We start from the raw sequence: 26687 nt of genomic DNA, 5'->3' as shown, positions 1-26687 counted from the left end.
GCAAAGGCCTACTCCCATAATGTAACCAAGTACATTTACTCAAATACTGTAAGGACATTTTTTCACCTGATAATTTACAATTTCTGCTACTTTCTACTCTACTCGACATTATAGAGGCAACTTTTGCACTTTTTATTCACTACACTTTTTTGTCAGCGTAGATTTAGTCACTAGATACTGTGCAGATTGCACCCTGCATCAGAACCAAGATTGCATTCAAATAATTTCCCTTTTAATATTTCTCTGCAATCTGATTAGAAGACTCTGATTCTGATTATCAGAAGAATGCTGATTATTGGAGTTCTGTTTCACACTAATCTAAATGAGTTAGGGATATTGGGATATTTTAGTGTTTCACTTAATTGACAGTTGAAGTTTTGTGTTTTGTGAATATTTCATTATATATATATATATATATATATATATATATATATATATATATATATATATATATATATATATATATATATACACACACACATACATACATACACACACACACATACATACACACATACATACATACATACATCCGTGTGTGTATATATATATTTATGCATGTATATATGTACATACACAACTCACGTTAGTTAGGGATATAGATAGATATAGTCTTATAAGTAAAGTAAAAGTAAATTGTATATATATCTTGTATATAAACATAAATGCAGATGTCTTAATTCTTATATATGTCTTAAAGTATAGGTTTTATAGGATTAAGTATAACTTTAGTGTACTTTTTACATCACTGCCCACTCCCAACATCCGTATGAAGTGCAACAGACAAGCAGTGATCAGGTTTTATGCATGAAAATGAAGAAAAATGTAAGTAATGGAGGAGAATTGTAAGTAATCAAATACACAGTGATGTTGGGGGTGGGGTGCGCGCGCCTGTGTAGCTACGTCAGTGAGCATGCGCAGTGCGATTTGAGCAGTGACCACGTAGCTCGTGTTAGCCACAGTTGGAAGCCTCGGGGGTTTTAAAGAAAATAGCTGTAAAACAAATTCACGGCCCTTTAAATTTGAGCCGCGGATCGTTAAAAATGGCAAGATACCTGAGGCCTCCTAATTCATCGCTCTTCGTCAGAAACATCGCCGACGAGTCCAGGTACGTTGTCGTTTCAACCCTGCTCGCGTGTTAAGGTAGCTAACGTAATGCTAGTTGGTTAGCAAACAGACGGACATGTTTGCTAACTCACTAGCATAACGTTAGCTAGGCTACATCAGAATGTACAACTGACGTCAACGGTGCGAGTTACCACAGTCAAAGAGGCAGAAAATGTGCGGTAGTTACGATTTAACCGCAGTTTGCCCCAGATGATACATTGTCTGGTGAAAGGTGGTTAAAAACCTTGCAAGAAGCTGTCGTTACATTGACGTTAGTTGTCTCATAAATAAGCTCCTTTCGAGACTATCGACATAAATGGCGGTGGAAGCCCACGTCCGCCAGTTAAAGCGGCACTCTGTAGTTGTGGAGAAGAGATTCAAACTGATTTACGTATTCTTTTATTTACAATAATAAAAAGGCAATAATATGAATACGGTAAAACGTATTCTGTCCAAAACTGTAGAAACAAGCTGTTCTCAGCGGAACCCTGTTTGAAGCTACAAAGGTGGCAGGGTCCGACACACATAAGCAAAAGTAAACGATGTGGAATTATGTTGTGCTTTAAGGTCACTTTATTTATTCATTCATGAAAACAACGACAGTTTGTTGAGCCAAAAACCTTCCTCAAAACTACAGAGTACAGCATTCAAAGACGAGACTAATGCTGAAAACGTAGCTTTAAGTGGGTTAAATTATGAGATAAAAAGTCAAAATTTTATGATAAATAGCCAAAATCGTGAGATAAAATGTCGAACCTGTGGGTTATAAAAGTCGCAACTGTGGTTAGTGTGATTATTCAGTCTTAGAAATAAAGAGTTTGTTCTGGCATAAAAATCTTCAACCAAAACTACATAGTGCACTTTTTAAAAGACAAAAATAATGCTGAAAACTTAGCTTTTAAGGAGATTAAATGTGGATAAAGGGTTATGGCTTCTAGAATTTCTGTCCCACAGTTATGACTTTTGTATATAAATCTCAGAATGAATACTTTTTATCTCATGATTACAATATACCATGGGAATATTATGTTTTCATCCTATTTTTCATTCTTTAGCTGGCAGAGATGGGCTTCCATACCAGGCAGTTTAGTAAAGTAGTACATTATTCTCAAGCTACAGTTACTGTCCATTTAGATATTGGAAATGTAACATATAGAGAGCATAATGCTTTGTCTAACTTGTGATGCTTTTGAAGCTCTCACCAATGTCCTGCTGTTATTTGGGACTGAACCTGAAGTCATCATAGTGTATACAGATGGTGGACAAAACACTGTTCTATTACATGTATATACTTTTTTTTTATAATCAGTGGTGCATTTCCAAGACATTTTGAAATGTTGCTCTAATAAAATTAGCCAAGTGGTGGTTTTCAGGTAACTAACCCCGTGTCTTTGGCACCTTTGTTAATAAATGCATGCCTTTTATGGCTGCTGTGGATGTGTGAAGTTGACTGGCTGGGTTTGTGTTTATACATTGCCACCTTTTAGGTGAGCATACTTGCTTCTGGAGTGGGATAGCACAACTATTGTCATATACTGTGTTGGCGCCAGCTCTTGTGTCTTACATTGCACACCGAGCTCCAGCTACATTCACATGGCAGCCAGCAGAATAAATGTGCTTATTTCATGACACTTTAGGCCAGAGGATTTACGACGTGAGTTTGGTCGTTATGGACCTATTGTAGATGTCTACATTCCACTTGACTTCTATACACGACGGACAAGAGGATTTGCTTACATTCAATATCCTTTATTCTTTAAGTTTTGACTTGGAAATTGTGTTTTCACAGATTGTTTTTGAAGTACTTAATCTGACTTTTTAGTTGCAGTGGGCTCAACGACACCTAACCGGATATTTTTGTTTTTTTATGTCACACAATTGAATGTTTTTTGTAATTGAAATATTACTTTCTAAAATCTATTTGTCATCTAGTACATTGTACATAGATTTGAACATATTCCTAACCAATATTTCTTCTGTTGTTGCCTTAGAATTGTAAAGATACAGTTCTGGAGACTCCACACCAAAGAAAGTTGAGAGGCGGTTGTAGAATAGATTCAAGCCAAAGACACCCAGGCAACAAGCAGTAGTGGAATTGGGAAAATAAAGAGAGAGCAAAAGCATGAAGATACAAAGAGGAGAAAAGAGAGTGCCAAGGCTTCCGTTTGTCTACCAAAAGGGAGGAAAAGCAAAGTGTTTATTGGGCAAAGACAAGCAGGAAACCTCAAGTTCTTCTGCCAAGACAAAAGATCAAGCTGAAGGTCAAAGGTCAAGCATGTTAAAGGTAACAAGCCAAACATTTTGTATCCTACCAAATCTGATCACCATCAGTATTTGTTTTGTCCTCACAATTTGAAATCATAAATGGATCTTTTGGTTCAGTATTATGTTGTTCAATTACAGACTGAAATCAAACCAATTTCATTGATTTTCACTGAAATCATTATCTCAAATTAACTGCTTTTTCACTGCACTGATTCAAGTCCAGTAGCTGTGTACCATTGGCTTGTGCGGTTAATCTGTGTTGCAGCCTTTTTTTTGTGATTGTTGTTGTGAATATGTGCAGCATTATTTGTCCTACCATTTCAAATTTCAAAATAAAAGCCCTTAACAACTCAGCACGTTTGAAGATGTGCGTGACGCAGAGGACGCTCTTCACAACCTGGACCGTAAATGGGTTTGTGGGCGTCAGATCGAGATCCAGTTCGCCCAGGGAGACAGGAAGAGTAAGAACAACTTGTGCCAAGTCTCATTCAGTGTTGTTTGCAAGTATTGAGTTTGTAAATGGCTAATGTCCTGATATAATTTGTCTATTTAAGCCCCGAACCAGATGAAGACCAAGGAGCGCCACTCTCCACGCAGTTTCTCTCGCTATGACGATGATCGGGATAGCCGCCGAAGACGGTCCCGAAGCCGCAGCTATGATCGACAGAGGTCCCGAAGCCCATCCTATGAGCGCCGTCCTCGGAGGTCTGAGAGCCCCAGAGAGTAAGTTGATGTCGCCTTTGTTTTATTCCACCTACAGTAACTTGAATGTGCATCTTTTAGTCATGTTTGCAGACCTTCTTTGTCAATCTCTGACTCTCTCCCAGACGTTCAGGAGACACGCGACTAAATGAAAGACGCCATGAACTTGGATAAAGTTTAGGATTTCTCTAGTTTTGAACATTGTCAGAAACATTTCTGAGAATATAATAAATATGTAGTTGTTTTAAGACATCTTCCTGCATAAAAGTACTTAGTTTATTAAGTTAATGAAATTGGTCACAGATTTGAAATGGAGGGCTGGGTATCAAACCTAAATACTTTCCAAATAACAGCAAGCAATGTTGGTAGCATGGGCTCGGTCAGATTTAGAAAATATCTGATTATAGAAATCAGATCTAAATCAGGAAATGCTTCTATCCTCACAAGTGTTGTTAGTTTTGTAACAAACAACACTTGTTACATTTTTATGATGAAACTGCGAAGCATTGTCAACTTGCTGAAAATGATTTGCACATTAAAACAAGCATCATCAGTACGGGTGAGGAAAAATGTTCAGTTCTTCGATGCATTGCGATTGTCTCTAGAATGATTATGTCTCGATGCAGATAAGTTAATAATCTGAATTTGAAAACTGAAATCAGTTCGCCCGCTGCAACATTCAGTTCGCCTGCAGCAGAGCACTACAGAAAGTGCCTGTTGATTCTCTACGCATGTGCACCGAACACACATGTGCGAGTTGTTTGTTTGAGTGGCGACAAAATGGCTTCTATGGCTAGCACCAAGCCTATAAGACTAGCACCGACTTCTTTGAAAGCTACTGTATGGCAGCTTTTTGAGTTCCATGAAGTCGAGGGGAGAATTGACAAGACCCACACAGTTTAAGTGAGCTTTTTTCATTTTTTCATAGGCTGCAGTATACTGTTTTTCTGTCAGGGATATTCTTATTGCCTATAACAGGAGGATTCTGTGTTTACATAAAGTCAAATCTGTTTGTGACAAAGAAAAGCCTTTTATTTAAATTTATATTAGAGAAGGTAATTAATCTCTTGATTTTCTTTGTAATCATCACAAAAGTAGGAAGTGATTAGCAAACTCTAAGTAGCAAACTCAGATTTATTTATTTATTTATTTTAAATCATGCATGGAAATGTACACATAAAAATGGTAACATCAAGATGCATCGATAATCGGTTTAGAATCTAATCATTGACCTTGGAATTGAATCTAATCGCGAGGTGCCAAGAGGTTCCCACCCCTAATCATGAGAGGGAAATGACACAGGTTCACCAATTACTAGATGAAGCCTGTTTACAGGGATTATATCCTGTATTGTGTCATGTCTGGTAAATTTTCATATTTTAGTTCAGGAGTGATCATTGTCTTTATTACCCTGTTAAAAAGAGAAAATCCAGATAGACATGAAAGAAGACTGACACCTAAAGGGAGCCTCTCTGAAACTGGTTCAAACAAGTCAAGTCTATAAAAAGCAGGAAGCAACAAACTGCTTGAAGACCGCATTGTTCTCTGGTCCTGGATATGAGGTGATGCACCTAGTCCTGACATGTTTCTGTTTTTGTTCTCTCCACAGATCTCGGTCCTACAGTCGACGTAGACGGAGCAGAAGCAATGAAAATGACAAGTGGGTGAATTGTCATGTTCCAGTACTTAAAATATGCAAGGATGTAATGCACATATTTTATTATTAATCATTAATGACCATCCCTCCAGGTATAGAGGTCCTCCCCGTGACCACCAGAGGACTCACCGTGAACCAGGCTCACGTAACCGCTCCGCTTCCCGCTCCCCTTCACCCCCCAGATCCAAGTCCAAAGGTAAAAAGAGCCAGTCCAGATCCCACAGCCCAGCTGAAGACTTCCAGCCAACCTCCAGCTCCCAGAAACCATCTGTGGGACGCTCTCCATCACGATCCTACTCTAGATCCCGATCGCGCTCCCGTTCCAGATCCTGGGCTGGACGCAAGTCTGGGGGCCACTGACTGTCTTATTCCTGTTAATCTGAGGATGTTTCTGTTGCTTTTGACTATGATAACTTAAGTGTTGCGCTGTTTGAATTTGTTTTTAATTCAATTACTTGCCAAAGGGAAGAGGGCAGCAAATTAAACATTTTTTAGCGTTATCAAAATGTTTTTTCCTAAGCGATTGATGAAAAGCACAGTTGATCCCTGGAAGTCTTGGCCAGGTCATGCTTGTCGGTTTTTTTTTTGACTTGTGTGATGAGGGTAATTGAAAGTTGGAGAGAAAATGCTTCGGTTTGGATACTATTTTTGTATTATTGAGTTGGCAATATTTACTACGGTTAACATGCCTGTCTCGGTTTGTGTATTCTATAAACCTAAATAAAAATTGAACTACAGGCCCTGACTTACCGATAATTACCAAGCTGGCCTCTAATGCCTTGTTCAGTGGCATTTCTTATTATAAAGCAAGCAAACTGTATTCTTTGTAGCTGTAATTACTGTGGCAATGTATATGGAAAGCAGATGTTTGCTACCTAATACCATGTCCAGTATTTTATGTGACAGTATGTTCAAAATTAGCTGCATTCATTTTGTTCAGTGAGTGAAAGTCAGTTAAATATTGTGTTCCTTAATACTGTTACCCTTGTTTTAATGGTGTTACTTAGTATGTGCTTTATCAATAAAGAAATAGAATCTGTACTATTCTCTAAAGACTACAGTGACTTGTATCGTATGGCATAATTAAACCTTACTTCACTATGATAACGCTGAAGACAAAAAGTCTACATACAGATCTTGAAATACACTGAATATACTGTAAACTGTAGAACCAGACAGACATTCAAGCAGAGACAAAAATAGGGGGGAGGGAAAGGGATTTATTTTTTCTTTTTGTTGTAAAATTTTGTCATCAATTCAGAGTGCATTTTCTTTTCTCTTTTAGAAATACCAATTTAAACCAATTGTAAAAACAAAAAACAGGGCATTTTCATAATCAGTGACATTTCAGTGGGACAAATTAACAGCCAATTCTTACAAGCTACACATTTTAGAATAAGGAGACTGCCATGCATGACTTAATCCGGGCAAGAAAATAAAATGTTAACATGAACAACCAATATAAAAGGTAGTACTCAAACAGCATGGGGTCATGTTCAGTTGTCAGCTGGCGGAAGAACAGCTGACAAAGGAAGATGGTTCTGATGTAAACATTTGGTCAGTGTGGCATTGCCACCTAATGAAACTAGTCAGTTTCAGCATGAATTTAAACTTAGGCACAAAAAGGTCAACTCAAGATTAAAAGCATCACGCTTACAAACTGTAAGCACATTCAGAACTCAAATCCATACATAAGCAAGTCTCCTCAAGAATCCAATTGATATTTTGTTTTAGTTTTACTTATTTGCATTTAGCATCTTTCACCCTACACTGCATAATACAAAACAATAAAAAACATGTGCAAGATCTCTGTAAAGATAACAGTGCAGGGGTACTGACAAATGCTATAGGCAGATTTTTTTAACAAAAATATTCTTCAGTATTGAAGTCAAGACACGTCCTTAGCATGTCTTATACATTCAGTGTTATTACTAAAAATACTTTTGTCAGACAGGCCCCAAACTTGGCCTGCGAATGTACATATGCTACAAGTACTTTATACATTTCATTATTTACATGGCTCTTGAACACACTAACAAGCTCACATACTTTGTTTTGTCATCTTTAGGCTGGCCATAAACAGCTCCAATTCTGCAAGGGTAAAGCAAAGACAGCCTCAATAGAGGATTGAATCACAAAAATAGAGAATCCATAGGGATAGTCGATAACGCCTCCATCATCTCAATAGCATCCTGGTCTGTAACTTAGTAGAAAAAAAACAAAAATTTGTCTGATTGCAGTGCAAGAGGGTCAACAAGGAGCAGAGGCAAGAGGCAGATGGTGTCTGTTGATTATGTGATGGTCAACCACAAAGACCTATTTTGTAAACATAAACACCAGCCTCATGCCTCATCTTGAGTCCCTCGGGCCACTTCACTTCAGAAACCTTCCTCAGCTCGGCCTTACCTTGCTTACAATGCATGCAGCCAACAGGACCATGTCATGTGGCTTAGAAAGTGAAACTCAACAGTCCCACATAAGCCTGGCCCTCTTCCGCATGTTGGAGCTGCTGCACTGTCCTGAATAGGCCGAGACAGAGGAGCAATAACAGTACTGATTGAACAGATGAACAGCTTGAAGTGACCTAAAGGACTCTAACCCATTCACCACTCGGGCTGGCAAGGTTAAAGGGGCAGTGGCAACAATGCCGACCACACAGAGGATGTCCCAAAAAATTTTAAAGGAAATACAGCGAAAACATTGCTTTGGTTACATACAGCACTTCATACATCTTTCAATCACAACATAAAAGGACTTGTACAAAATAATGCTATGATAGAGTGTTGTGGGCCTCGGACACGTACAGCTCCTATAGTGCATCTGCGCACAGCGCAATAAAAAAGGTACAGGAGTTGACAGTCCAAGGCCTGTGTGCCATGGTCTCTCATTACCCTTCAGTCTGAGGTTATACTATTGACCTGTACTTACTCACAACAGCTTATTACCTCCAGTAAGATAGGCTTTTTCCCTGCAAAACTGCAGTTGAGTGCATTTTACGTCGCAAACAAGGAAGACATTACATAAGAAAAGAAAGTGGGCCCTAGTCAAAAAATATGCTACAAAATGTGAGTTTGCTTTAGCACCGGAAGCTTTAGAGGCATCTCTAAAGAATCATAAAACGTTGTAAATGAAAACGCATGTCTGTCCACAGAAATGGACTGTAAAAGTGTTGGGAATTTACCTGACCTATACTATATCCCTTATTTGAGAACAAAAAAAGCACTCATCTGCTGTGATAGCCAACATTAAAAAGAACAAAACAAAATAGAGGTACAAAAGGATAATCCAGTTTGTCATTAGTCACAGAAACTGACTCTGATAAAAGCATCACCTACCAGCAAGGCCCTGATGCTGTAATATCTTCAAATAGTGATTTTTTAAAAAAATGTGTTGACCAAACATTCACAGCAAAGATTGCTGCAAATGCTTCCAAACACTTAAGAATGTCAATCTAAAAACAGCTAAAAGCGTTACAGCACTGAGGTGTTCCTGGTGGGTGCGTGCCCTTTAAGAGTCCCAGTTCATTGGCTTTTTTTAAACGATCATGTGAGGGTACCACTCTCAGGCCTGCACCTTGAGGAGACTCTTGAGCTGGAAGGCCATCATCTCCCGGTTGTCACAGGAGCCCATTGGGAAGGACACCCAGTGACTGGGGGGTTTAGGCAACACGCTAGGTGAGGGTGGCTCGCTGAATTTAGGCCCTGCATAGCTCGGACTCCCCTGGGTGGCCAGGAGCGTGTTAAGGTGAGACACCGCACCCTCCCAGTTCTGATCATAGTTGGTGGCAAAACGGACAGAAGCACTCTTCTCTGCAGACACGGCCTGCCGCGCCTCTGGAGACCTGTGGTAGGCAGCGCCTTTGTCGCTCCGGCGGTGGCCATGGTGGTGAAGGCCCCCTACCCCTCCTGCTGAGATTGCTGCTCCGTTCTGGTCACGGCTTCTCTGCTTTGCCCGACCAAGTTGGTGGTTCTTCTTGGTCAGAGGGCGCTCAGGGTGGGAAACTGGAATGTTGTACCTCTCTCCACCTCCCATTATGCTGCTGCAATGCGTGTCACCTACATGAAGAAATAAAAAATAAATATCACAGAAATCCGTGCGATCTGCGTTTGTTTTTATTTTCTACTGATCAGCGGAGGAAAGCCAATCCGGTGCAGACAAACACAGACTCTCGCACCGCCCCCCTCTGAAAACAAGCACCGAGGGTTACGTGCAGAAACACCAGACAGCCAGGCCGCCGCCCCTCCCCCACACGTACACAAATCCGAGGAGCAAAACAGCTCCGGCTCACCTCTTTGTTGTCAGAAAGCAGAGATCTCTCTTCAATCTTTCGCCTCCAATCGGGCCCCAGGTCCTCGAAGTAGTTCTTAGTCTACTTCTCACTGCACGTCTATGTCCAGCAAGATCTAAGGTTTTCATGTGCCAATGAGCGTTGTTTTGCCGTGGAGCCGAGCTGAACATCAACTCACCCCCGACACACGATGCTCCAAGAAGTCGTCGAAGACCTTTAGGGCGAAATGATCGGAGTTAAAAATGCTCGTGCTAGCCATGATTCACGCATAAACAACAACAAAATCGTTTAGTAAACAAAGCTTGTTTTCTTCCAGGGCGGATGTGTGGATATCAAATTGCGTCATTGCAAAAAAAAAATAATCGATTTAAAAAGTCTGAACAGCAACTACACATCCCTTCTTGATAAAAGTGTAGTTATGTAAAAATATGCAACTGCTGTCGATCACAACAACAATACGTTACATAAGAAAACTGCGACATGTTATCCCCACTTTGTTTGTGAGACTGGCTTCGGTGCAGTGGCTTTGTCCTGCCGAGAGGCTTTGTGTATTCGGTTTTCGGTGCCAAAAAATACAGATAAGATGTATATTCTCGACCCCGGTATATTCCAATTACACATACGTGTAATATGAATTAGGTAAATTATGCGTTAACAGTTTGGGGGTCACACTTCCTTGGCACCGAACCAAAACAAAGAAACAGTGAGCTCAATATGGCGACGAGACACAGAAACAGCTTCTCTTACCGACTTCCTCGGGCTTGGTAGATGAAGCCCTTCGTCAGAGAAAAAAAATACAGCGTGAGAATAGCCTTTGGAATCCGTCGGCGGACTGCGTAGGAAGCACAGCGAGCTATATTTCCCCACAAATCCGTCTCCTCTCGAAGCTTACGTGGTGTTAAAAGTGGCCGTGAGGACGCCACTACTCTCTCCCGACTCCGTCTGAATTGCAACAAAATGGAATCCACAGCAGAGATATGTAGCTCGAGCTTACCGCGATCTGACCAATCATGGGCCGAGGACGTAGCGAACGACCAATCACCGACGAGGCAGCCCGACGCAGTCACGGCTGTTGCCAGACTGGTGACGTCAATCACCGACCCTCCTCCTCTCCTTCCCTTTGTTGGAGCTCGGGGTATTTCCTGAGCGAAGAGAGAAAAACAACAGAAAGCGACCACTTTCCAACACTAAAAACTCCCTGTTTTGAAAGCTAAATCACAATCGAGATAACTACACGGTTATGTGCAACTTCATGTGACGGTTTGGGATGACGTTGATGTTTATTTTTGTGTTATGTAATGTCACTTCCCTTCGAAGAAATCAGGTAAACAAGCACCAAGTTTGCACTCATCAAACATACTGGGTTTTTGTTGTTTTTTTTTCTCATAGGAAGCGGTTTGTGGTTACACAGTTCCTGTTTCTGTAGGTTAAACCTGTTGTGCTGTGTGAAACAGCTGCAACAGGCTGTAAAGATAACACAACGGCTGGTCTGCGAGCCGCCCATCCCCCCCAAGTCTTATCTGCCCTTTTGCTCAAACAAAACATTAACCGTTTCTTTCATTAAAACAAGTTTTTTTTTTCAACCCTAATAGAATTTTCCAACTGGTTAAAGAGTGGTGAAATCAAAACAGGGAAGAGAAATTTATACTTTTGCCATCTTTCGATTGATATTTGATGAAAAAACAGGGCACAGTGTGAAGTTAGTACCCATGGTGCTATAATCCAGTGAGCTTTAATACAAAGGTTACAGTTAATACAACAGGCTATATCAGAGTTAAAGGTCCATTATGAAGTATTTGGGAAGGAATTTTTTTAATGGAAGAAAAAGATGCTTTTTTATGACTAAATAAACAAACTCTCTTCTCTTTCATGTCTTAAAAACTAAACAAACTGACCTTAAAGGACAACACAATAGATAGATAGATAGATAGATAGATAGATAGATAGATAGATAGATAGATAGATAGATACTTTATTGATCCCGGAGGAAATTCAAGCATCCAGTAGCAATAACAAACATTGAACATACATTGAACATACATGCAATATCAAAAAAACAGTAGAAATAAAAATATGGAATAAGAAATGTTAAAAAAATGTTTTGAACAACTGTATAAGAATATAAAGTGATATTAAAAATATAAAGTGACGGTAGAGGTAAAGAGTATCCCTGCCATGTTTCTAGCTTCAAACTGTGTTCAGTAACCTTATTTTTTGCTCTCAGTTAATGTTATTACCCTTTTAAAGAGGCACTGTGTAGTTTTGGGGAAGAAATTGTAACTCCGAATTTAAGATTTACAGTATTAATGAGGTGACAATCCAAACTCAGATTTATTTAATGTCTCCATAACTGAATAAGCAAGCTGTTCTCAGAGGACAGCACTGTTTGAAGTGAGAAATTTGGCAGGGTCCGCCAGGTATAAACAAAGTAAACAGTATGAAATTGTTTTGGCCTTTAAGGTCAGTTTGCTCATTCAGTTTATTCTTTTATGATTCAAATTCATTACCCGAAACTACACAGTGCCCCTTTAACATACAACTATTCAAAGAAGCCTCATAAATGCGGTCATAAATCTGAAGTAACATGTGAACAAGTCATTTGGGGGTATCTAAGTGTGAGACATCCTTCCCTGTCTGTTTTGTTGATTTAACCGGGAGCCAAATGGTTTGCAATGGGTGTCACGGAGAGAAGATGTGTGTGGGGGTTACAATAAAAGATCAGTATAATTTATAGCAGGTAATTCAGCAAGAAAGAGGATAACAGGGCATGCAGGATATGGACTGTTCACCCTACTACATTTAAAAAGGAAGACCATGTTAAGCATTTTCTGACACTGTCAATGATCTCCTGGGTTGTAAAAATAGTTCTTTAAAGCTTATAACTGAGCGCTTACATGAGTTTTTTTTTTTTCCTCTGCCGTCACTTTATTGGAATACATTTCTATGTGTGATTGGGACATTGCCACATCTGCCATTAACGCTGTTCCCACGTAGGCTACTTGTCTTTATAAGGTCATGGATGATGATCGGCACCTTCAGTTGGCTTTATGGCAGTCTGCAGGTCCAAGTCTAAAGAATACAAAACAACTCTAGTAGATAGATTAACTGATGTCTAAGTCCACGGTCAACGTTACTTTCTGTCCTACATTGCTAAAAGTGTCTGGATTTTAAAGGAGTTACGCAACGGCGGTGTGCGTCAGCCAGCGCTCACAGCTGAAGGCCATGGAAGGACACTCCCCAAAGCAAAGCAACCTTTGGAAGGGGGCCGTGCCGATCAAGAGTCAGCTATGTAAGGAAAGTAGGTCACCAGAGACTTCTGTTGGTCGTGCAGGACATAGGAGGTGGACAAATACTCACATCTGACTGGTCGCAGAGGCTTGCAGACAAAAAAATCTGTCACAGAGATAGTAAAAGTACAGACCATCCTGGAACGTGGAGTGGAAAATATTTTAAAAACAACAGCTGTGCATGAAGGCTGCCAAGACTCTTTGTTTTATCAGCAAGACAGACTGATACTCTCTCTGTCTCACAGGCAATTTAAAGTAGTTATTGGGTATGAACAGTGGAAAGTAAGCGATCAACAGAGTTTTACATGAATGTGAAAGGCATGAAATGTGTTGTGAAACGCCGCCCACACAAAGTGAAGTGGGAAAGTACAGAAGCGCAGACAGTTTCACACCAGTCAGCAATTAGTTGAGCCCATATGCAAGAGCTTTTATTACACCATTTAACACATTCAAATGAAATTCAAAGGAGAAATGTCCTCTTGTAGTTGCCAAGTCTTTTTTTTCTTTTCATGTGTATTTTCGGTGGAAGCACAGTGACATAACACCAAGGAACCCTGAATGCACTTCACCCCACAATCAGGGTTCTGTTTACAATCTCGCCAAAGACACGCACGTAATCCACGTCTCTGTCTTTACAATGTAAAGGTCAAAGGGAAACCTTAAATTGTGGCAGAATCAAAAGTCAAATATAGACCCAGTGCCTGTCCAGCCTACCACTTATTCCCCCAAACACTGAGGCTGCTGTTAAGAAAGAATAAATAAAGAGATAAACATGGTGCAAATTATTATGTTTTGTGTTAAACATGAAAGGACGTATAATTTAACACAATATTTCATAACATATCTCCTACAAATAGGCCATCGAGCAATTAAGAAACAAGTCTTTACAGGCCCACAGCACACTGACAGAGTTGTGGGAACATTCACTACGCATTTCAGTTTTCAGGTGCTGAGATGTGTCGCCTGCAGGTGTCTTCACCAGCTGCAACAGCGTGCCTGGTGCTATTTTCACCTTGTGAGTCTGTCTGCGTGTGTGTCTGGGCAAAATGTAGCAGAGACTACTACAGAAGTTGTTATCAGGACATTGCCAGGTGTTTATATGTGTCCCTGTCTGTCTGTGGACAGATTTTGTCACCACAACAGCGTCACAACCACACAAGATGCAGTCATGAAACTTTGAAGGTGTGTAGTCGTGGTTGTAGATTTATAAATGAGGGCTGAGTTTGAGGATGGGTGTGGTCCAGGCAAGGATCTAGGAAGTCAAGTGACTTAAAAAAAAAAAAATAAGGATGGGTCACTGAATCTCGTTTCGGTGCCAGAGTGTTGTGACAGCTGTAGAAATACATTTCATGCCAGCGTATCTACGTCATATGACTTCTGAGGAAGGAATGCCTCCAGAAGATGAATGACCACACTACAGAGAGTGGGTTTGTGATTTGTGGGGTTTTTTGTGTTTTTTTATCAACATGTTCCTTTCCTCAGATTTGTGTATGAAAGGTTCCTTTTCACGCTGCTGTTCACTGTGTATGTACAGTCTCAGTGAAATTCAGTCAGACCTGCCTCATTTGATCACAATATAATCAGCCCTGTCAATCATTTGTGGGGAAATCTGAGTGCTTAACCTATTGTCTGAAGTGTGTAATCTAAATTTATCGGGGCATTTCTTCATCAGGGGTCATACGATGTAGATATGTTGGGTTTTAATGTGTTTCTCCATGTATCTCACTTTGACTTAAATAGGTGATGTCACAACAGTCGCGCCCCAAAGCGAGATTCCGTGATGTAATGACCCTACCTTCTTTTTTAGGTTCCTCTTAGGAAGTATAGAAGGGGCCCTTACCCGCCCACTTCACATTTATTTTAAGCTGCACGTCACTCAGTTTTTAGTCAATCCCGTCCACCTTCAGAAACTGAGATGTGAGTTGACCGTGTGATAAGGGTCAGGCATGTAGAATAAATCTGGTAGCGTTCAACTGTTTCGTGATTAACACCAGTCTGGTGTCACAGCTGGTGTGTTCCTATGACAACATGGTCTCTTTATTTGTTATTGGACATCAGCACGACCAGGACCATAGTTAGTGTTGCCTACACTGAGGTCAAGCCCTTGCTAAATTTAGGCAGAGTTCAATCAATCAATTTCAGTATTAGATGTTTGACTAAGTGGAAAGTGTTTATGTTGACTAGAAAGAAAGGTACACTTCATAAAATGGGTGAAAAGGAACTTTCATAATAATTTCCTAGGATATTCTGTGGAAGTAACTATATAATCTTGTCCTAATTTCATTTTAGTGAGCCTTAACTTAAACAAACATAGAGTTTTTATTTATTTATTTAAATTTCCTTGAAATAAGTGCTCCAATTCATTCAAATGTTGCAGGAAACACTGAACAGCTTACTTAAAACATTAAGATTTTAAAACATACAAATAATTGAATCATTTGGGAGTGTAGCCCTGAGTACAAGTTAGAACAAGTTGGCACAAGTCCTTCATACGTCTTTATAATGTAAATGTGAATGCTAAAGAAGGGGCCATGGGCTTTACAGTTTGCAACATGACCATTGTTACATGCAAATGTGAAAGGGAAAAGAAAATAAACATGTTTGTTGTTTTTATGTGATTATTTCTTAAGGTCTTTACATTCTGAGTCTTAATTTACATACATCTGTAGTTTTCCACTCTAATCACCCCATTTATAATCTGTAATGCAATGTATAATTCATTTCATTTTTAATTTCACAATTTCATTACATTATTCCAAGAACCAGAGTAAATAATTAAGCACTATTAAAGCATTTAGTCCGGAGTAATTAGATTTGGGTTTGATCTGCTCATTTCTCTTGTGTTTTTCACATCAGTGATCTGATACTGCCGTCTGAAGGTCTGGCAATCTGGAAAATGAGCGGAAATATTTTTGTAATAGATTCAACCTCGAATCCATCTGAAAACAGCAGAGCGGGCCCTGTGATAGCTTGTGTCCCCGGGTGATTTTCTAAAAAGGCATCGTGTAACAGGATGAGGTAGTCCGGCTGATAATCGAACATTTCCGGCTTGATGCTGTCCTGGGGTCTGTCTGTTCCTTCGTGCTGCACCTGGTCAGACAGTGACAGAGAGTAAATCTTATTGGAGCTGGGCTGTCTGCTCGCTAATCACATTTCCGTCCCTCTGGTCTGCTGGATCTATCAGGTCAGAGGAGGGGAGGACACAGCCAGTGCACCAGACATCCCCGTCTTAAAACAAGACCCTTTTCATTCATTTAATGCTGTAAACTTTTCCCGAAACATCTCTTTCTGACCCCCTTTCTTTGATATATTTGTTAGTCCCAGTTACTGTTTTATTTAGCATACTTTCCTCTGAAATGAGGGGCTAAAATAGGATGCTAATTCATTCCAGAATGCCTAAGGTATGTTATTTCATGACCTAAATGGAGTTGTTATTGAAATATTAATGGACGCCATTTTTTACCAGAGGGGCATAAGCTAAATTAAACGCTCTTAATTGATGAGGAGACTGCTTGTTGAGCTCAATTTGTGAAGAATCACAAAGATGAGACGGCTGAACGACCTTTAAACCCATCGCCATAATTATGATGATCACTGCCAGGGTCACTCACTGTGTGTGTCCACCACTTCATGCTAGCTGAGCATTGCCCCCTGTTGTGCTGCAAGCAGTATTGCACCCCGACCCACCCATTAACTGAAGCCTCAGGTCAGTATTGTTATACAAAATAAAGAAAATCCTTGGGAAAGTGCAGTGAAAGCAGTTTTATGCATCTCAGTATTAGAATTTAAAGATATCTGTTTAAAATTTTGGAATCAATGAGCATGTATCGGTAATACAAAGAGTCTGATTTCAAGACAAACATGCTCCTAGAAAAGGACTGAGGCGGTAAAAGTTTTTGCAAAGGAACAAAACTGTTTCATCAGATTGTCTTTTCTAATGTGCACACTTACAATCCTGCAAATTAACAAAGCATACATAATTCAAACTCTTTTTTTTTCCTAGCATCTTGCTCGCCCCTCCAGTCCACCAGAGGCGAGCAAATAAGCTGTTTTTGTAATCCTTCAAGCAATTTGTTATAATAAATAAAAGGCTAAACCCTGTGATCTTAAGTGGAAGGGGTCAGTGTGTTCACGTGTGCTGCTAGTACTGTCTGTAAAATGAAGATGAGTGGAAAGTAATTAGCAGAAGAGGTGGTAGGAAAAACATGCTGCTGCACGACTAATTCAAAGGTGTCATCAGCTGCCTTGACATGTGAAATGGAGAAGTTTTAATATGAGTGTAACAGCTCGTTCTGGACCTTGAGAATGGGAGTTTTTGCAAAATAATCTTAACTCAGGGTCCCCTTAGCAGGTTATTACTGCGTCAGGGTTCGAGTAATGGATTCACAGCAGAGCATAATCTAACAGTGGAAGGTCACTTTATTTACATTTTTCATACAAAACCCTGCACCCCACGTTTTCCTCCTGTTTTCTCGGTTGGTATGTTTTTTTGTTTGTTTTTTTTCGCACTTTGCTCCCAACACCCAATCACCCTGCTTTAAGTGCTCTCTCCTCCCCTGAGTCCGTCCTGACCCTGTCTGCTGGAGAAGCATCAGTCAAGAAGGACACCGACACTCAGAGGTGTGTGATCTGTGTGTTAATCATCATCTCCATCAGACATCTAAAAATGTATGCATTTTGCTTTTCATCAAAGAATCCAGCTTAAAACCCTCAAAAAAGCATCATGTTCATCTCCCTCTCTATCTCTCTATCTATCTGTCTGTCTCCCTCCCCCTCTCTCCCTCATGTCATCACAGCCACCCTCCTTATCTTCTCCCCTCACTCGCGCTCTTTACCACCAGTCAAGTCAGTCTGTCGTGTGGTAATGTTGTGGGTGTTGTACTGCTGTACTGTACTGAGACAAATAATACAGATCAACAGAGAACAGGAAGCCACTTGTGCGAGAGAACATAAGGTAAGGAACATAAGCTCTTAAAATGCAGTTTCAAAGTCCAGTAAATACATTTACAATGTCCTTTTAAAAATTTTTAAACTGGTATTATAGTGATGTTTAAATGTTCTTCAGAAGAAAATATGTTGCTTGTTCTTGTCCAGCAGCAGCTTCATTAGGTGTGCTTTCACTTTTTGATCTATTTTATAAAGCTTCGATCTTCTTCATTGGCTTCAAAAGATGAGATTTCAAGTTCGTTAGTGCTACTTGTGACAGAACGGCTTGTGAAAATGTTGCCACAGTGCGGCTCAATGCAACAGTGTCTCAAGGGGTTATTGGCACATCACATTTCAGTGTCTGTGTCACCCCCGATGTGACAAAAACTGAGGCATGTTTTTATACGTACGCGCCTGCTGATGCTGCCTTGAAGAGGCAATCATTTCTCTGAGACCGGCTGGCTCTTAGGAGTCAAAACACAGCACTCTGTCAATCAAGATTTCTCACTAAGAGGGAGCAAAAAAAAAAAAAAAGGAAAAGCGCCTGAGGTGGTGTAATATCCACAGAGCATGCACTCATATGGCCCAATTGAGAAATATTGTCGCTCAAGGTCTCTGGAAAGCAGTTTACCTCCTCTATTTCTGCTTGAATGTGCTTTTTTTCATGAGGTCGTGTCACATTTGGGAAGAATAACTGAAATAATGGTCGGTGGATGCAGGATGAAGGCGGGAGGGAAACTGAATGAAGGACATGGTGACCTGACTGGGTGAAAATGTTCCCTTCAGTAATCACTCAGACTGCATCATAAAAGACTACTTTCATTATTTGGGGTTATTTTCTTTCTTTTTTTAATTTTCTTTTTTTAAAATGTAATGTACCAAAAGTTTCTTTACCATTTCCTCAAAGATGACTGATTTATTTGACGTGTTTGGATCATCTTTTTGCCTTTAAAAAAACAAAAACAAAAAACAAAAAGCAAAAAACAAAAACGGTGCGAGCAATTACAGGTCACCACCACTCCCATTTATCACATCATTATCCCCTTTAATCAAATCCTCTCTTCTCATCAGCCCCGCACACTCAGTTTAATCTATTGATTGCATACAGATAATGCACTCTACACAGGACTGTTCATGTCTGCGGTGACCTTCACCCACCGACTTCACAGTTTTGTTTAAATACAGTCCTCTCTGATGCCAAAAGGGGGCAGCCTTCGTTCTGTTTAATATGGTAATAGGCCAACAGCAGGCTGTAAGTTGATCTCTGCAGTTTACAGTAAAATCACTTCCCAATTGAAAGTGGGAATGTGAATTAAATATTAATACTCTGGTCTCTGGTCAGTTCAAATTACTTCAGTTACAAAAGATGTCTTGCAGATAGTGGCAACTGATGTTTATAAACCCTAAAGTGCTAATAAATGGGTTATAAAATATTTCATCATTTGTTAGAAGTAAAATAACCATTAATTTAATTAAACTAACTTTACATTTACCATTTATTATTCATTGTAACTATAAAGTATTACCCGCATGGCTGAAACACAGTGAGGACACGTATGAAGCTCAAAAACGCAACTCGAAGTCACTTCTCCTTTAGCCGTTTATGACTTATTTGAACCACGATCTATCTATGGGTCCATGCGGATATCTCTTCAGTGTCAGCATCATCACATACGGTTAATGACCATGGTCTGTTTGCCCCGACCCGTAAATGACTTTCTGTCCTGACTCACAGACGTTAATGTGCCTTAAAAGCACCAAGTTCAATATTGACAAAGAGAGAATAAGTCCTCACACTTTCTACATTTTCTCCACAGGAAGTTGCTTGTTTTACCCACTTCATGTAAAAGAGGAAAAAAAGACTCAAGGTGAAAGTTTGTCATCAATCAAATCATTACATGATGAAAATGTGTAGTGTATATATATATATACATATTTTTTTTCTTTCTTTTTTTTCTTGTAATCCTGCTGGATTTGTTCTGTCTTGTGTATGTGTATTATCTATTTATGTATTTATTTTGGGGCTGGGGTGAGGAAGGATCAGAGACTAAAGACTGGAGCCTTTTTTGTCAGGTAGTTGATGAATGTCATGTATGTGGATAAACATGAGCACTGTGCTTGTATAGTTAGATTAAAATGGTCGAGTATGATAAAGAAGATACGGAGGTAAAGGTAGTACTGATGTAAAGTGAAGGGTACCTTACACTTTTAAATTCTTTCCTCTTAGCAAGTCTAACTATGTTTGTGTTGATCCAGGAAAAGTGACAAATCTAAATGACTCATTTCTTGCACTGGCCAATACAGCTGAAATGGAGGATTGGGAGGTTCGCACTTCTTTAGGACCCACAGAAGTCAAAGAGAACGCCTCATCACCAATGGGTAAAGTATGCAGGCTTCAATATATACAGTGCCTTGCTGTTTCAAGATAATTGAATATTTCAGCAAATTGAACAGTTTGGGATGCGCGGACACCAAAGCTTCATGAGTGGTTGCGAGACCATCTTGATTTTAAGTGAAAGAATAAGTAAACTTTTAAAGTCACACAGGATAAGAACCTGATCTATCTGACCTCTAACCTGAGTCTTGACTTTATTCTCTACCCATCAGCCTCGCCCTGAGTTAGAAAAGGATGCAGTTTAAACAAGCAAAGAGAAGATAGAACACCTGCATAGCATCAGGGAGAGGAAAACACTTCATTTGTCAAATGTCCTCTAATCTAATTTATAACAGCTGTTCTAGTTTTAAACTGTTTTTCTCACAGTTAACAGGTCTTGTGAGAATCTGGAGTGCTATATGGTCCTCACGAAGGCAGAGAAGACAGCCATCGGCTCCATCTGTTTCCTGGCGGGTCCAGTCACACTGCTGGAAAATGCTCTTGTGTTGGGAGTCATCGCTGCCACCGCCACCCTGCGACAGCGGCCTTCGTATCTGTTCATCGGCAGCCTTGCTCTGGCTGACGTCTTCGCCAGCTGCTTCTTCACCACCAGCTTCCTGGACTTTCACCTCTTTCGACGCAGCGATGGCCCCACGGCATACCTCTTCAAATTAGGTGGTGTCACCATGGCCTTCAGTAGCTCAGTGGGGAGTTTACTGCTGACCTCTATGGACCGCTACCTCTGCATCCATCAGGCCTGCAGCTATAAGGTGCTGCTGACCCGCCGGAGAGCCATGATGAGCCTGCTCATCCTCTGGAGCGCCACCATTATTATCTCCTTCTTGCCTCTGATGGGATGGAGGTGTCCCACAGGGCTTAATCCGCCCTGCTCACACCTGTTTCCCTACATCAACCAGGGCTACCTTGCCTGCTGGACCAGCTTCATCCTGGTGCTCCTGGCTCTCATTTTAGGGGCTTACGCTCTCATCCTGTGGAAGGCCCACCGCCATGAGTCCTCCATGACCAGCATCCAGGCAGCGGCAGGGACAGGCCATGCCCGCATGAGGATGGATATCCGGCTAGCACGTACCTTTGGCCTGATCCTGCTCATACTCGTGGGATGCTGGCTCCCTGCGCTCTCCTTCATGTTAGCTGACGTTGCTGTGCTCCTGACCCACACCCAACAGAGGGCCTTCGCCTTTTGCAGCACCCTCTGCCTGGTCAACTCCTCAGTCAACCCACTACTGTATGCACTGCGCTGTCGAGAGCTGAGAGTCGCTCTGCTGCAGTTGCACCACAGGCTGTGTGTGATCGGGAGGTGTAAAAAGTCCACGGGGGACTTGCCCCCAGGGTTACCCTCCGCTGAGGACAACAACTGCACTGCCATCACTGAGGATGACACACCCAGGATCAGAACCACCCGACTTAACTCGATCTCAGAGGTGGTGACCAATCAGCAGCTGAACATCAGAAAATGAGTTGAAATCAAGTATCACAAGTCCAGTTGCCTACAATACAGCACTTAGAAATCAAGTAGTAGCTGTAGAGATAGAGAAGTGTCTGTGTTTATGGCAGCGTGGTTGGAGTGTAAAAGAGACTTTGAGGAGAACTTCACTGTAGATCAATAACCAAGGGCCTCATTTATAAAAAAGTTAGATTTATACGTGAGCTTAGTCCTAAGGTCATTTCTGATGGGGTGCTTATTGACCTCCTGTTGAATTCATAACTGTATTCTAATTCTACATCAATGCTGTTAGCTCCTGTTAATTTCTTAGCTCAGTTAGCCTGTTGGCGTTTATACTGTTAGCACACAGGTTTATAATTCTAGTCCATCTTTGAGATTGCACCTTTAAAATTAACGCACAGACACCTGCCTGGTAACTTCCCCTCATATCCTGTTAGGAGTAGATCAAGAACGAGAAAATCTAACTTTTTGAAAAACAAGATCACAGCAATGGTACAGGAGACTGAAGCCAGGCAGCACATATTGTTCAGCGGACTAAATAGTAGGTTGACAAAAAAAGCCAAACAGAGCTTGAGAGTGTGTCGCCGTTGCACATTGTTTATAAAGCCCACCACAGACTTGGACACATACCCAAGTAAACTGCAGTACGCCTAAGAAGCAAGAGAATCACTGAAGTCGAGTCTAGACGTAGAGATAAGATCATTTCCACATCAAAGTAAGGTTTTTTAATAAATAAATGCTTGTGCCTGGTTTTCTATTTCAGTCATACTTAAGATCAAAATTGATCATGAGTCTGGTTTATAAATGAGGCCCCAAATCTTATGAGCAGGATTCATTCTCAGCAAAGTATTTAGTGCTAGTAAATAACTTTACCTTTGCCTTTTTGATAGAGGCTGTCGTGGCAACATAACCACAACAGGTAACAGGTCATCAGCAGGCATGTGGACTCGAGGCACTGTTTTTATGATGTGTATCTTTACTTGACAGAAGATAAATGACTTGCGACTCGACTTGGACCTGGAAGAAACGTCTGACTCCATTTTTATGTTTGAGTATTAGATTTATTTGGGAGTTGGGAATGAGACAAAAAAAAAACAACAAAAAAAAAATTACCTTTAAAAGTGATGGTGAGGTAATATTTTAAGTTTGACGGGAAATTAAGAAATAAATAACTTTTTATTAAGGTTTTTTTTGTTTGATTACACTTATTTTAGCTGGATATCACTTCATCATACAAATGTAATTAATTGTCATAGTTTTTGAACAGGTTAGAAAAACTGTGGAAAAACATTATCAGCAGGTACTATGACTTCATATGTTCTCTTTAAAAAGACCAGATACTGCCGGTTAGGATTGCAATCTTGCGCAAAGAAGGATCTGACTTGAATTGACTTGTTCAAGAAAAAATAACTTGGACCTATTGACTTGAGTCACATGCCTGGTTATCAGACAGAAAAGTCTTTAAAATGTGGTGTGTTTGTAAAACAGCTTGTAAGGAGACAATGTGACTTTTGGCAAATATATAGTCACCATTGCACATTTCTTTAATTGTCACAATAAGTACGACTGACATGGTATGATTCTGTTTTTTACATTTTTTGATGAGCAGACGAACTTCAGACTAGAAACAGATTCCAGTAGAATTAAAGCCTCTCATTTGCAGACATAGGTTTAGGCCAAGCAAACAGCTTTTGAGGTGATGTAATGTGGCCATCTGACCCATAACCTCTCTGCCTCACATGTCAGTGCTTTAACGCTCTCACTTCTATCACACACACTGGGTCCTGTGAACTGAAATGCTGACTCAACTTTTGGCGTTCAGAAAAATGGATTTGTTGTGCCTATGCCTGCTTATGTGCAAGGATTTGTGCAGGAACAGAGGACCCTGTGGGTCGCCTATCCTATCTGCACATGAATGCCAGGACTCCACAAAGGGCCTCATGCACGGGAGGATTTCACACAATGTTCACCACATGAATCCAAGCAGTGTGCCGAGGTAAATGGGACACATGCCAGGAAGAGAACGAGCACAGACACTAGAACACTCTTTGCAATAGTCACAACTGGCAGCTGTGGTAAAGCACATGGATTGGCATTCACTTAAAGTCACAGGCATGCATAGAGCGACAAAACAGAGGATCACAGAAGTCTTACAAGTTGTTGAACTTAGGTCATCAGTTACTGGACAGAACACATGTTTCAACCACTATATCTTATAATTAAAAATGATACTTGACCATACTCTATTTTGACTCACTATGTTTCTTCTCGAGCAAATACCAAAAGTTAATCTTCTTCATCTGTCCTTACTGTGAAGTGATGAAAGAAGTCAGCAGTCTGGTGTTTGCAATGATTTGTAAGAGCCATTTTTGTTGGAACTACTTTAGAGATGTGTTATAGGTTGTGTCACATTGTGAGGATACTTTTTAATTGTGCGCATGTTCTATTTATATGAATGAGGGTAGACTAACTAACAAAGTATAATGCAATATGATTCAAAACAGAGTACAAAATGATCACTGAGTTGGCAAAGGATTCATTTTATTTCCTCAAAATCCGACATATAACAAGAAACAGCAGTGATGAATCTAAGTTAATGTAAGTGCATTTACCCAAGTACTCTACTTAGGTACAATTTTGAGGTACTTTAAATGGGTATTTCCATTTATACTGCCACTCTTCTACATTTTGGAGGCAAATGTCCTACTTTATATTCCACTGCTTGTATCTTAAAACTTTAGTTACTAGTCACTTTAGAGATGGCATGGTGTATAAGGGCCAAAGAAGCACATTTTTAAATTATTGTATTTTATCAGTAATCAGATGGAAAGAAACACTGATTCAAATAACCAGAAAAATGCAGAATATACGATCCGGAAATCGGCCGGTCAACCCATAGTGTACACGATTACATTTGATATCAGATACTTTAAAGACTCTTACTCAACTCTTAATATGCATGACTCTCACTTGTGCCATAGTAACAGTTAAACATAGGCTTTACTTTTACTCAAGTTTGTCTTTTGGATACTTTTAACAACACTGCACTACATTATACAGAAGATGAGGAAAATAGAATTTGTGTTACATTTTACAGAACTGCATACGATGGCTTTTTGTCTTTTCACACTCTAAGAAATTATAAAATGCCACCTTGACTGATTTTGCTGAATACTTTCCAGCGGTTCAAACTAAGTCCTAACTCCCCCAGATTCTAAAAGAGTCAATATTGCTTATATTTACCTACAGTAATCTGTTATATATTAACAAACCAAAACACTCCAGTAAAATAGATTTTTAATCCCAGTGACAACTTCAACATCACTTTTTTTCAAATCAGAGTTAAGCAGATTTGATTTTACGTTATCAGTTTATCTTACGTGATGGTGGTTCATTACAGGACAATGACAGTTTAAGTGGGTGACACAAAACAATAGACAACAGTGAGTGTGTGACTGGTGATGTGACGCAAAAGGAAAGGTATGGAGCATGTAAAGCCAGATAATATCGTAAAGTCAACTATCTTTGTAATAAATTTTATATGATTAAAGTTAAGATAATAACTACTTTACATCTGGTTGAGCAGTTTAATCTACAGCACCATATTATATCAGGTCATCATAACTGTGGTTAATCCAAGAGGGTTTATATGGAGATTATCTATTTGAGCAACATTTCATCTTCCAGTTTATCACAAACACTCAACATGAACAGAGCTGGTTCTCACGTCAAAGCATGAAAAATTGTAATCTGAATAGTGAATGGTAACTAAAGCTGTCAGGTAAATTATTTGTACATGTAAATGTGAATGTGTACTTAAGTAAATGAATTGAGTAAACACATGTTCATGTTGGTCACTATTGTATCGTGTGATTAAGCTCTCTTTAACACAATATTTCTGCTCAGGGACTCCAGGTCAACATCATCATGCAGCCATGCTGGGTCAATGTAAAAAGGTACCTATCTGGGTAAATTATATATCCACACACGTTGTATTTAGTTAGCAGAGAATGTAAGAGAGCTAGCCTATGTTCCCACAGCCCTATGTTCCCACATTTCCCTTTTCATAAATTTGTATCAGATTTTATCCCCCTTTCTCTCAATTTGGTCACCAATTACACTACATTACATTACCACTACTACCTATTATCCAGTAGCGATGGACTACAGATGGAATGTAGCTTTTAGCTAAATCTGGTGAGCCCATCTTTTTGTTTATTGCAAACATTCAATGTAAGTGCACATTGTCCTTCAAATATACAAAGTAAACTAAGTAGCACAGAGGCCTCGCACTGACTAACTTCCGGTCAGATCAGTCAAATGAAGTGCTGCAAACCCTAACTCTAACTCTGGAGCACTTAATTTGGATGATTTTTTTCCCTTTGTGATTGCAATAGTCCTGCTATATCTTCTCCCTTTAATTCGTTGTGTTCCCATTTTTGTCAGTTTTGAACTTTTTATTTGGATAAGTCTCCACAAACACAATTTTTGATAAAGCGTACCAGAGAATGCCTGATGTGTTAATAGTTGCCATTATATCTATTTTCCTTCTTATTCTTTTACTTTATATGAGCCCTGCACTCAGCTATGACCCGGCCCTGAACCCTAACCTTCAC

At 40.0% G+C, this 26687-nt stretch overlaps 3 protein-coding genes across 6 annotated transcripts; 2 read left to right on the top strand and 1 right to left on the bottom strand.

The window, feature by feature from the left end:
* Positions 1-911: 911 nt before the first annotated feature.
* Positions 912-6777, top strand: srsf10a (serine and arginine rich splicing factor 10a). The gene is made up of 6 exons (XM_037073354.1): positions 912-1108; positions 2745-2849; positions 3730-3833; positions 3927-4095; positions 5684-5734; positions 5824-6777. The coding sequence occupies exons 1-6, from the start codon at positions 1044-1046 to the stop codon at positions 6089-6091; spliced, it is 762 nt and encodes a 253-aa protein (XP_036929249.1). The 5' UTR covers positions 912-1043; the 3' UTR covers positions 6092-6777.
* A 154-nt stretch (positions 6778-6931) lies between these two features.
* pnrc2 (proline-rich nuclear receptor coactivator 2) lies at positions 6932-10979 on the bottom strand. Its single transcript, XM_037073355.1, has 3 exons — positions 10767-10979; positions 10020-10233; positions 6932-9786 (listed from the first exon to the last, which is right to left on the bottom strand). The coding sequence occupies exon 3, from the start codon at positions 9761-9763 to the stop codon at positions 9293-9295; it is 471 nt and encodes a 156-aa protein (XP_036929250.1). The 5' UTR covers positions 9764-9786; positions 10020-10233; positions 10767-10979; the 3' UTR covers positions 6932-9292.
* Positions 10980-17841: 6862 nt separating this feature from the next.
* On the top strand, positions 17842-26666 carry cnr2 (cannabinoid receptor 2). 4 transcript variants are annotated; one of them, XM_037072846.1, is made up of 5 exons: positions 17842-17926; positions 18103-18260; positions 20050-20100; positions 20537-20611; positions 20994-26666. In XM_037072846.1, exons 4-5 carry the CDS (start codon positions 20542-20544, stop codon positions 22082-22084), a joined length of 1161 nt encoding a protein of 386 aa, XP_036928741.1. In that variant the 5' UTR covers positions 17842-17926; positions 18103-18260; positions 20050-20100; positions 20537-20541; the 3' UTR covers positions 22085-26666. The 4 variants fall into 4 exon arrangements, with proteins under 4 accessions (XP_036928741.1, XP_036928742.1, XP_036928740.1 ...); XM_037072847.1 differs by having other exon boundaries at positions 20489-20611; XM_037072845.1 differs by lacking the exons at positions 17842-17926; positions 18103-18260 and having other exon boundaries at positions 18297-20100.
* Positions 26667-26687: the final 21 nt, after the last annotated feature.

This window comes from Acanthopagrus latus, chromosome 17 (genome assembly GCF_904848185.1).
Source record: "Acanthopagrus latus isolate v.2019 chromosome 17, fAcaLat1.1, whole genome shotgun sequence".
Taxonomy (NCBI): Eukaryota; Metazoa; Chordata; class Actinopteri; order Spariformes; family Sparidae; genus Acanthopagrus; species Acanthopagrus latus.
The sequence above is the reverse complement of the archived record's forward strand: the minus strand, read 5'-3'. Positions and strand labels throughout refer to the sequence as shown.

Excerpts from the sequence above, each read along its gene's own strand:
- srsf10a (XM_037073354.1), top strand. The coding sequence starts at position 1,044 with ATGGCAAGATACCTGAGGCCTCCTAATTCATCGCTCTTCGTCAGAAAC. Across the intron at positions 3,834-3,926 it reads CGCCCAGGGAGACAGGAAGA|CCCCGAACCAGATGAAGACC; the intron begins GTAAGAACAACT and ends TGTCTATTTAAG. Across the intron at positions 4,096-5,683 it reads AGGTCTGAGAGCCCCAGAGA|ATCTCGGTCCTACAGTCGAC; the intron begins GTAAGTTGATGT and ends TTCTCTCCACAG.
- pnrc2 (XM_037073355.1), bottom strand. The coding sequence starts at position 9,763 with ATGGGAGGTGGAGAGAGGTACAACATTCCAGTTTCCCACCCTGAGCGC.
- cnr2 (XM_037072844.1), top strand. The coding sequence starts at position 19,944 with ATGACTTTCTGTCCTGACTCACAGACGTTAATGTGCCTTAAAAGCACC. Across the intron at positions 20,101-20,488 it reads AGAGGAAAAAAAGACTCAAG|GAAAAGTGACAAATCTAAAT; the intron begins GTGAAAGTTTGT and ends GTGTTGATCCAG. Across the intron at positions 20,612-20,993 it reads GAACGCCTCATCACCAATGG|TTAACAGGTCTTGTGAGAAT; the intron begins GTAAAGTATGCA and ends TTTTTCTCACAG.